The following is a 12,578-nucleotide window of genomic DNA, read 5'->3' as shown; positions in this document are numbered from 1 at the left end:
TCAAAACATGTCCCAAGTACAAATGTATACATTTTATGTAATGTACAGTAACTTGGTAAGACAAAACTTGATTTAAATCATGATTAACGAAGTTGTCTGTAAAAGGAAAACAAAAATACCTTGACCTCGAGCAAACAGACTAATTATTTCTTCAGAAGCGTTTTAGTATCAGAATTGTTTGAATAACCCTCGTAACAATGAAGACTTTAATCGATTATTTTTAATGAACATATTCAGTGAATAGCTACTACACATGCTTAGAGATATATTTACATGGTTCCAATTATATAATATTAATTTATAAGATCAAATTTTAGTAAAATTCATGAAATGCTGTTGAATCATCATCATCATCAATCATATTTCAAGCTCACCATATGATACAAAATAATGAGTTACTTTGTTTTATTGTCCCACATCATTCTCGCCTACACGCGTATTATAGAGAGAAAAAAACTTAAGTTTGTACTTAAAAACAAAGGTTTCTAACGTTTTGAAATAAAAATATCGTACATAAAGAAACTGATGTCGACATAGCTAAAAGAAATATGAATCTTTACCTGCACTGCAGAAACCCAAAGAGAAAAGCCTTCGCCACAAGTATAAAACTTGTTTTGTATTTTGTCATTTGAATTCCATTACTTTTGACTTAACTTTTAACATTATAAGAAGGCGAAAACATTTATTTATATAAAGTAGATATAAAAGGGGATTATATATACCTTTGCATCTTCCCAACCTCGATTTTCAAGAGAGAACAAGTAGCAATTACCACCAAACTTCTCCCAGCCACTTTTGCAACCTAAAAAAAGAAATTACACATTATTTTAAAGAAAGCATGTAATAAGCTCCGATGACAAAAAGTCTAAGTTTGGAAAACTTTGATAGTTTTCGGTTTTATGGTATTCTATACATATAATTTGTAATTATACAAGGAATATAATGCTTTGAATAGCACCTAAAAAGAAATACTACTCTTTAGAATATGTTTTATTTTCTATGATTGTTTACAAATATTATCCAGTGGTTAAAAAAATAGTCAGACGGTAATATCAGCTCATCTATCTCATGTTTTATAACAGAATAAAATGGAATCCTAGGCTACTATCAGTCTTGTCGGGACTTAAATCAATAATCATTTCAAAGTTCTGCCATGAAAACTTACTGCAAGTCGATGTGTTAATGCATCCGTCGCTAGGAATTATCTTGAGACCAAACAGTAAATTCTTTATAACATATTGGATTCAGAACAATAAAAGACATATATTTGATGATAAAGAAGAAACAAAACTATTGGAACATGTAATGCTACTTAACGGGGAAGTTTTATTCGTTTACATTATTTTTCCGTTCAATGATTTCGTTACTCCATTTAGGTATATATACTAGTATATCAACTATACCTACTTTTTATTGCGCAAATATACGGATACTTGTCTTCACAAAAATCGTCTTGAATCAGCCCAAGGGCGTCGGGAAGTGCATTGACTGTTAACATTCCACAATTTTGATTTCCTTTCCAATTATTTGGCTGATCTAGTTTCAAACATTCATACGTATTATATATAATGTTAACTCTATATATCATATTATAATACATATATCAGAAATGCTGAAAAAAAATCAAATTTTCTCTGTTTAATGCGTAGAATATTAAAATTAAACTGAATTATCAGTATACAAATAACCTTTGCTCCTACTATTTACGTCTCTGTGACCATGTGTCAGCCACCATTCTCGAAAAATGCTTCACAAAATAATTAATGGAAATGCAAAATGAATCATCGTCGGATACCCATTGTTGATTAACAAGTAATCCAGCCGTGGGTACAATGAATCGATTTGCGTTGGTATACAGCAGCAGGTGCGTAATATATCGGCCAATGAAATCGCGCTGAACAAAATTTATATTCTTCAACGGTAAATGTATAAACTATCAATCACAGTAATTTTCTATGCGTTTTTATTGAAATCGTTCACATTATTAATATTGAACTTTTCAAAGCTGAATTTAATTGGTGTAAGCAATTTTATCTGTAGTATTGAACTTCATTCAAAATGAGCGTTTTGATTTCAATCGCCTCAAGAAATCGTGATGCAAACCAATGATATATATATATATAGGCATTTGACACAACTCTAATCGACTGGATATCGGCCGAAAATCCCAGGGCTGATAAATGTTAACAGTTTGGTCGTGGATATCCGACGATGAATATGCATTTGCTTTGAATAAATGAATATTTCCTGTGAACATACATATTAAAGAAACTCCACTGAGGTAGAAACGCTTAACCAAATATAAAATTTGGAAAATTTAGCGTATAGCAAAATGAAAATTCTGCAAACTTTAAGGATGATAAAGAAATATACTCTAAAAATTGAAAATTGATTGCCTGAACGATTCCTAGCCGGAGTGGAAAGCGTTGCAACGCTTGTTAAAAATGATTATTCCAGAAAAAAACAGCGTGAATGAATGTCCTTGAATAATTTGCAGTGGTCTATTTCTTCGTCAATTGGTACACAAATCTTGTCAAGTCCTGTCATTTCACAAAACCTACGTGAAGTCCCTTTAATCTTTTATTTGACAGGAATTTGTTTTTTCGTTGATTTATTCCTTATGTCCTCTACAATATGTCAGATTACTTACTTGGTGCCCAGAGCCCGTTAATCCACGTTGTCCCGTCAATCCATTGAAACAAGCCGTCTTCCTGCATATCGTGTGCGCCAATCCAGGCCCCTTTCATGCTTAAATCCGCGGAAGCCATTACTTTACAACGAAATATGCAGAATATAACAAGGATGTGCTGAAGTTACAACTTTATGATTTCTTCTCTTATAGTTTCATGCATACACAAAAAATCAATTAAATGTTAAAAAATTCGAAAATGTAATAAGTTGTATCATTACAAACATAGTAACTTATATATAAATATTCCATACCTTTTAGAAAAAACTGCTCTGGTTTATTAGCTATAGTCGCCAGTATACCGCCGTGCTCGACACATTTTAAACGGGCAGCATTCCATGTCTCACGTTCCTGAAGGTAATATTTGTAGCATGTGTCCGTTTCTCCGTTGTAGACCCACCCGTCACCACACTTCTTGTCGTCTAAACGATTTTTTTCAAAATGATTATTCAAAAAATGAATTCATTTAAACTGTTTAACATCACGTCATCAATTAAAGCTTTTGTCAAACTAGTAATTTTTTGACGACATTAGGAAGCTGATAATTATATTGAGTAAATTTTATATTGTTTTTAAAAATACAAAATACGATGTTAGTGTAGAACAACAAAAAACTAAGAAACAAAACACACAGATCCGATAGCATTTCAATATTCAAATACCAAAAACAAACTCGTAATATCGGCTTACCAAGAGTAAAGGAAAAATATAGTAAGTTAAATAATGTCTTTAATATACCGATTAATCATCTCTCTTTACGATATGTTACAACTTAACAATCAATGCAATGCAAATTATATCATTATAAAGTTTAGAATTTCATATGAAATGATTTTATTGTGTTAGCATGGCATCTCACGTTTTCAATGTTTTATAAAAATACAAAAGACTAAATGTAAAACTTTATGAAATTATGAGTTAACTTGAATATCATGATACTTTTTCTTTAACTGTTAACTATGTCTCTATATAATTATGGAATTATAATATGTTATATAACTTTAACTATATTTAACGTATACTGAATATATTTTCTCAATAAAACTTTAGTATTTTGTCATACAATAGTCCGTACAATAGCATCAGTTGGCGGTAGACAATATTAGCAATTACTATTTTTAACAACATAAATTTGTATGAACATTTTTATTTAATCTTGTTATACTGATATAGATTCTGATATTTAAAATAATATCAAAAATTGTTCTCAGATACGACAGAAACTCAGCTAAAAAGCACTTTGTCAACTTAGTTAGATTTAATTTTCATTTGAAAATACGGGATACTCATTCCCATTGAACGATGTATAGATACCTTGGCTGTATTGACAAATATACCCTTGCATTCCAATGACACACGCTGCGTCGTTCAGTTCTCCAACAGCACTTCCGTGTGTTCTCATCATGGCACAGTTTTCACCTTTGTAATTGTCAGGCTGTCCTATTATTTTAAATAGAACATAATTAAATATACAGAAGTTCATACTTTTGTGTCCTAATATCTTTATCATTTTATCATTGACTTGGCTTTGAATGTGTTTCATTAACATTAATTGGTTTATTTAGAAAAGGTGGGAGATCTATTGGGAAAGCAAGGAAAGCAAGAAAAATACATGAAAACAGAAGAGTCGGTTTGAGAGCGCCTCTTTATGCAAATCTGACTTTCTCAAATCCCTTTGTAATATGAGATTAACGATCAGTAAGGGAAACCTGTCAATGGAAAATAAGAAAGGTCCAGCTGCGTATGTTGGACATTTATATATTTTTTAAAATTTAATGTATTAATGCCTTTTACCACTATTTCTTTAAATATAGCAGACTTATTGTGGGTGAAAAGTTCAATATTCAAAATGGAAACCTTGATGATGGTAGTCAGTTGCATATTAAAGCCACTCAGCACCGGTTAAACAGGACTTGGTTTTTAACATTTGTTTTTAATTTTAGAATTTGTTTTTTTTAAACAAGATCTGGGAAGTCAAATGAAAATGTGCGCTAAATTTGATTATTTCATCATATCAATTCCTACAAAGCACAAAACTCTTTTTAAAATCAAGATAATATCAATGGTCAGATTCCACTCTGTCATCTCAGTGTTATTATATTTTAATATCCTTCGGGATCACTGAATGTAGAGGATTGAATACCAGTTAAGCCGGTGTTTGTGGGCATGGAAATATTGCACTTTCAATTATTATTCACTTTCATTATTTACCTGTAGACCATACCACGCTTCGGTCAAATAAAGCATTCGTCATAAACCATTGCCAACTTCCTTCTGCATGTTCATCAATGCCACCAATCCAAACACCATCGAAATTCCCAACACCAACAATAGTCCTTTTTAGAATTTCTACAATAAACAGATGAGCTTTATATCTATTTTCAAAATTTTACCCTTCGGTTGTCAATATTTTCTTGTTCATATGGAATAGATCCGTTTTGCATTATGTTTACAGTGAGTACAGTTATAGTATGAGTATGATTTATTTTATCAATGGATACCGATGTTGCCATGATCCATCAAAGATCTTTGAGCCTATCACGCTGCTGTGAATATTGTTTTTTTTTTAATTTTACAATATTTGCAATTGTTACTTAACACAAACCGTATCTTAATCTTTTTATAATTGACATTGACCAGGAATGAAAGTTACATTGTACATTATCAAACAATTTTAACATACCATGAAATTATAATTGGACATCCTTTATCATATACAAAAGATATATCATACATTTACCAGTAAAAACTTTTTGCTCGTAGATATTCTTGATACTTCCTAAGCGAGCGTTGTTCTTCATACATTTGCTGGCGGCGGATAAGAAATTTACATTGGACTCTTCAAATATACGGAAGCAGGAGGTTGATACCTGACTGTAAAGCCATCCCGATCTACATGCTAGGAAAACAGTATTAGACTATTAAATGAGAGCATCGAAGAGGCGAGGCAATATCCGCCTGAATGAAACTTTGTTTGAGTAATCAAAAATAATCTTAAAATTAGGGAAAAGACACAGAAACGTAGCTAGTCAGACAAAGTGTTGCATCTTAATAAGACTTATGTTACTAAATGATCCCCCAGGCGAGGACATTTTTACACCCTAGGTGCATGATTCATAAAACTTTAGGAAGGTCTAATATGTAATGCTTTATGCCAAATATGTTAACTGTGTACATAGTAGTTTTCCGCAAAAACATATGTTATCCTATTCATTAATTTTATTTATTATATGATCTAAAAATAGCTGCAATCTCATTGGTCCAAACTGTAGTCAACAGAACATTTTAAAAAATCATATTCACTAGGTGTAGTATCATATTAACTGGCTGAATTGGATTTTCCAAGTCTAAAAATAGATTGAGACTCATATTCAATGACCATACACCGTAGACTGTTAATTACTTGTGTTAATTAAAAAATAAATGTTGCGTTTTGTTCTTTATGGCATATTTCTCGATTGAAATACCATTACTTTACTGTTATACTTAAAGGCTAAATCGCATTGATGAGTATAAACTTGAATTACTTTTGTATGCGCAGCGTTCGCGTAGTCTTTTTTCCCGCGCTTCAACGAGGCAAAATTTGTACATGTATATAAGGATGTACTTTTTCGTGATTTTTTTTAATTCTTAGCCTATTCATATAATAAAACAATTATTCACTAGTGAGCCATTGAATATGATATGATATTCACCGGCAGAAACATATGTCATCTGCCGTTGAATATCACATCATATTCAATGGCTCACTAGTCAATAATTGTATAATATATATATATATACGTATAAAGCAAGTGACACCCAGAACAGGGCCAATACTGACCGCAGAGTCATATTTGGTGTAATTTTTGTAGAAAAGAACAAATAATTGATAATACATTCTAAATAACTCAAATCTAATAAACTATGTAACGCTAATTTTTACTAAACAGTCATTATTACTTTAGTAGAAGTGACAGAGGTCTACTAAGCAATAAACCATGCTTAATCAAAGCTCTGAACATCTAAGTTTCATCAATAAATCTAAATATGATATAAAATAATTGACCACGCATGGGGCTGATATTTATTGAACCGGATGATTTAAATCAGTTGTGTGAAGATACACAGTGATATGTTTCATGCCAAATATTTAACAATTAATTAGGATTTAATGTGTTTTCATGTAATTCTAATACTAGTGGGACGGGGTCAATATTGACACAAGGAGCATAATAAATACCAGATTTATAAAGGGCTACAAGGCAATGCCAAATGCCAAATATCAAGTTCTGCCGCTGCGTTTCATACAAGGTCCTACTTGGAACATAAAACCAACTCTTGGACTTATTTAAAACCGTTTTAATAAACATTTTTATTTACAATCAAATACTGTAGACTATGAATAAATGAATTTTCCTCAGAGAAAAGTTAAGAAATACAATGATAAATTCTTTTATTTGCAATATGTCAATGTTCATCAGCATTGCTATTCAGAAATAACAAAAGTCATAATATTGGAGCCATAAGTTAGGACATTTTCTTTGAAACGCAAAATTGTCTGTCTTAGTTTTAAGAATGATTTCAGACTAAGGACTTTCTATGAAACGCAGCCCTGAGCATTGAAGTTTCATACAGTAAGACTTACATGTGTTTCCGTATAAAAGTCTTTATACATTAATTGACCCCTGGGGATTGGTGAAAAATTGACCCAGTGGGCATGATATATTTCAGTTTTGTGGAGGTCTACATGACATTCAACCTTACATCTTAGCTCTTGTCAGTGTAGTTTTATAGAATAAGATTTAATAAAATTTAATTGTGATTCTTACATATTTGGCTGATACCCTATGGAAATTGCATAGAGGTAAATTATCACAACTTTGTGCTTCTAAATTAACTCTTTAATGACATGACTGGTGACATTTTCGGGGTTCGTACTCGACAGCTTAAGCTGTTTTTGTGCCCTTACCGGGCGGATGGACCCTCATTAAGCATAGACTACATACATACATCTTATATAACACGAACATGCTCATAGGTTGGTAAACAATAGGACGACCAAATGCAAAACAATAAACACCGATATTTGATAATTCGATTCTGACATAACTTAATTTATGCGATATGAATATTTTTCATATGAAATTCATATTTTATTTAGAAAATTGGTTTCCTTTGCTGGCATAAATTGATTGCAAAATCGATTCATTTAGTATTGGCTACCTGCAAATAATGCTATGTTTTGTAACAAATAGAACAATTATCTTTACTTCTGATACCCTCTGCTTTAAAAATTCATATTAATTAGATATATATCTAACAAAATTATAAGCGACCATCAACAACGGAAGATCAACAGCCACGAAACGCAACCCTTCTACATTATTAAGCCACAAGACCCAGTGGGACATAGCATAATACCGTTTGCAATCTTCCTATTGCATAATCATAATCATGCTTAAGATTTTACCTCCTTGTGTTGGCAAGGTTATTTGAACTGGTGCGGTCGTAGCAATTGTAGTTGTTGTTGTCATTGGAATTGTGGTTGTTGTCGTCGTCGTTGTTGTTGTTGTTGTCGTCGTTGGTGTTTCTACAACAGATTTGTACATGTGTATACATGTATTTGTTTGTACATTTTTCAAAGAAGACGGAAAATACAGACGATTTATCCAAAAAATGTTTTTATTGTTTGTTGTTGTTGTTTGTTGTATTTATTTCTAAAAATAACTATTGCGGTTAGAAGAATATGCAACATGATTCAAACAAAATATTTACATCAATCAGACTTCAATGCATTTTTTTAAGAAAAAAAGCACGATATGAATTGAACGCCAATGTGCATTGTCAATAACTTAAAGGATAGTCCAATCTGATCTTAATCAGCTCTAAATAACGCTCCGCTTTATGATCTGATCGTGACCAATCATCGACGAGCTTTCATAATTTTGAAAGCGATGACGTTCACCAATATGGAGAAGAAAGTTTCACGATTTCGAGCAAACATAGCGTTGTCCATATATCCGACAGGTAAACTGGCAAAACAATCTTGCCCATTAAAAATTGACTTTTTTTACAAGTTTAATTGTTAATTATTACTTCAAACATTTTTTGCTTACAAAAAACAACAATTTGGTTAACTGCCACGGACAACGGTATTTTGAAACTTCTTAAATGCCTTTGAATAACTTGGTTTGATTGCATAACTAGAATATCTTTCTCGGGAAATCCGAATTATAAAGAAGGCGAACATATGCGGTCGTCATCAGATCTACATAAAAGAAATAAGTAGATTTGAACTAAAGTCAGATTGAGGATAGTCAAGTGTTTTGGGTTTTTTCTATAAATGCGGGCTAATTTTCACGAGTGGCGGTGAATTATGATAATTTTCATACCTCGAGTCGAAAATAAGTCCCAAATCTATATAAAGAAAAAACTAAAACAACTTGAATTTTTTTAATATACTATCTTACGATTCGAAAGATTTCCTAATTAATTTTGTTTATTGCCTGAATTTAAACATTCAAAAATTCAGTATTAGAATATTTTTTTTAGTATTTTTTAAGTTGAATAAAAACGAAACAACATATTATAGCCCTTTTAAAATAAACTTCTTTACAACTCATACAGAAAAGACATTTCTTCTTATAAGGGCATTAATATCCATCAACCTTCTTTCCTGCAGGCAGCTCTAAGAGGCGTGTCACACTTTTTATCATTCCATTTTCCTGAGTACGATGATAAATCCATCCTCATCGAAACGCAATTTTCTGAACCTAGATTATTCGGCTCATCTAAAATTGAATGATAATTATTCATTCAACTAAGCATTGGCTGCGTGAAATAAATTAAAAATTAGGAATAAAGTCACGAAAACTTGTCTTTTTCCTATATGATATTTGTTTTTATTTTTAATTTAATACAGATGAAAAGGAAATTAACTACAACGTTGAAAAAGTTGACAGTTTTTTTAAATATTAAATCTGTTTCAAATTTAAAAGATTACCAACTATAAAATGAGCTTACTTTTAATGCTGCAAAATGTTACCAGTTCTTAAACATTACTGACAGTTAACTTTAGGCAATGTATTTTCATTTTTGCTGTAGCAACTTAAGAAAGTCATATCAATTATAAGGATAATATCTAAAGTGTCCTGTCAACTTCCGGACCCTAACTGGTCTGTTTATCTTAAATTGTTTAAATTAAAAAATACAAATTTGATACTCGTATATCATTTCGGGTTGCAATTACATGTACTTTCAAATTTCCATGTTTTTTTTATACATTTTACATAATGCATGTTATACAATTACACTTTTCATTGAAATGATAATAAAATAAAATGAAACATGATGCTGTTCTATAAATAGATCTAAGGCATTTAATCAAAGTGCAACATATAAGGTCAAAAATCACTAATTAAATAACTAATGTATCTCACTTTGTCCCCAATCCGTGTAAGCTACAGTTAACCCATCTACCGTCGTAAAAGTACCTTCTGTATTGATGTCATTTAAGCCAAGCCATACACTGCTACTTTCAGTAATTGGCATTGAAAGATCTGAAATTGAAAAAAATGCGAATAGCGGTATTACATTGAAACAGACTTTTCGGTAATAATATAAAACGACATGTACATTCACTAAAGAAGAACAGGAAACAAATTACTAGTAAATGATAGAAAAAAGTAAATGAAAGAAAATGAATACATACTTAAAGTTGCAAATAAATGTTGATTATTCCACTTATTATTCTGCTAGACTATGTTTTAAAAACACATATTTCTCTTAATTCATATAATGCAGTGGGGAATTAAAAAATGTGTCAAAATATGCATACATATTTCAATAATATCACGCCGATTCGATACCGATGGCAATTAGATTTTTCTATAACTTTACCATAGAGATATAATTGTTCTCTCGGTGTCTTTGGAACAACCAACTGGGCATTAAAACCTTCACAGTATTCTTTAGAGACACCCCAGGTCATTTTTGCATCGCTGATCTGATAGCATGCCGCTTCTTTGTCATACTCGTGCCATCCAGACCCACACTTGGACGCGTCAACATCTAATTAACATAAAACCGTATTGCATGATAAAGGTAAGAACATTATTGCCTGGTAAATGCAATGGTATTATTGTCGAATGAATGTGAAAATACTGTTGCCTGATAAATGTGATAATAATACTTTCTAATCAATACTGATAATTGTGAAATACTTTAGTCTGATAAATGTGAAGATACTATTGTCTGATAAATGGCTAGTAAAATTTATTTTATGTGATCACAGAAATCTTACTGACTCTTTCATATTACAAGTTTTGTAAATAATGTAACATATTTTTGTATTGCTTTACCTTCATAGACTTCAACCTCTGCTAATTCAAGGTATTCGTTCCTTCCCGGTATATCGATTTTAACGTAGCTGAAATTAACATGTTTTTAATTATAAAAAAACACTGTACAGTTTTTTTTATGTTAAAGATTGAACACATATAAAGCCGGTGATAGGGGCATATAATTTTGCACTTTTTATTGTTTCTAGACAACAAAACTCAATAAATGTCAATGTTCGCGAGGAATACCTCCATTTTTCAGAATAATCTATTATCGAACTACAAATGTAAAAAGTTTTAGTAAAAGAGTTTCAATACAAGTAAGCTAAATTCTACAAATGAAAGGTTCCTTGTGAACATTGACAAATGCAAGTAAGCTAAATTCTACAAATGGAAGGTTCCTTGTGAACATTGACAAAACAGAGAAAAATTGGAAGTTTTTTTTCAAGTCCATGAGGCTCGTCTGTGCTATAAAACGAATAAGTTTCATCATTATTTCAACATGATGATTAATCACGGCGTTGCCGATCGCGAGAAGTCAAGGCATCAGACTTGTAATCTAGGGTTTGTTTCAAATCCCCTCGAGGGAAGCCGTGAATTATTTCTGTGACAAGAAAATTAGCACTCCTTGCAAAGTACTAGTTGGTTCCGAAAAAAATCGATGTTTTGTCTTTAAGTTAAGTGGGTTAGATACGCAACATACTCTGAAAGCAATACTTTTTCAATTGAAAATAACAACAACAAAATGAAAGATGCAATAATCTGTTTCACTTCTCTAATTTCATTAATTTCTTGGAAATTCTTCATTTGCTAGCTGTTATTTGTTGTGGAAATTTAGGAAAGTAATTGGTTACAAAAACAATTAAAAAGTTTAACATTTATTATACAATTTCAAATGAAATATTGATGAAATAAAATGTGTATTTTATTTTTCGCATTTTCACTGTAAGCATTCATTTTTCACTAAAGTGAAACATATTTTCCGTATTTTCACTGGTGTCCAGCCGAACTACTTTCTTCTAAATTAATCCATACACAAAATTATCAGAGAATTCCTCCTTCTATTCATAAGGTTAAACAAGAGAAAAAGTATATAATAAAAAGAAAATTTTTTTTTTCTATTAATACAGGATTTTTTTTATCTTGTGGTATAAAATACAATTTTACCTCTATATATCAAACCATGATAACATACCGGCCGTGTTTTCCTGTCAGTGGTATATGCATCACAAAAGGTGGGGTCCTCTCTTCACTCTGATAGACAACATCTTGGTCAAGTGTTGAGTCACTTAACATGCTGATAAGCAACCGGAAGTAACCCATACGCTCTGCACAGCCTGTTTCAAATAGGTACAATTTTTGAAGCAAAAATAATTATGTTTATCGTTATATGCTATTTCTGATTAAGATATTAAATGTTTCTAGTCGCCTAATTTAATACTCTCTCATAAAAAAATGGTACGTAAATTACAATGTATATTAAAAATAGTTTTAATCTCATAGCTTAAGTTATTGTTTAATAATATCTGCACATTTTACTTGGAGCAATGGTCAAATTCATTTCTCGG

The 12,578-nt window shown here is 31.2% G+C and overlaps 1 protein-coding gene across 1 annotated transcript in view; it reads right to left on the bottom strand.

The window, feature by feature from the left end:
- Positions 1 to 722: 722 nt before the first annotated feature.
- Positions 723 to 12,578, bottom strand: part of LOC132715145 (uncharacterized) — a gene marked incomplete at its 3' end in the record, with an annotated part of 37,807 nt that continues 25,951 nt past the window's right edge. Inside the window, 13 exon segments of the mRNA XM_060698119.1 lie at positions 723 to 802; positions 1,408 to 1,536; positions 2,651 to 2,770; positions 2,944 to 3,111; positions 4,004 to 4,129; positions 4,901 to 5,038; positions 5,430 to 5,588; positions 8,142 to 8,261; positions 9,340 to 9,462; positions 10,111 to 10,230; positions 10,571 to 10,741; positions 11,032 to 11,099; positions 12,206 to 12,347. Coding sequence (XP_060554102.1) covers positions 723 to 802; positions 1,408 to 1,536; positions 2,651 to 2,770; positions 2,944 to 3,111; positions 4,004 to 4,129; positions 4,901 to 5,038; positions 5,430 to 5,588; positions 8,142 to 8,261; positions 9,340 to 9,462; positions 10,111 to 10,230; positions 10,571 to 10,741; positions 11,032 to 11,099; positions 12,206 to 12,347 — 1,664 coding nt within the window.

This window comes from Ruditapes philippinarum, unplaced genomic scaffold (genome assembly GCF_026571515.1).
Source record: "Ruditapes philippinarum isolate M1 unplaced genomic scaffold, ASM2657151v2 ctg3537_1_1_1_1, whole genome shotgun sequence".
Taxonomy (NCBI): domain Eukaryota; kingdom Metazoa; phylum Mollusca; class Bivalvia; order Venerida; family Veneridae; genus Ruditapes; species Ruditapes philippinarum.
The sequence above is the reverse complement of the archived record's forward strand: the minus strand, read 5'-3'. Positions and strand labels throughout refer to the sequence as shown.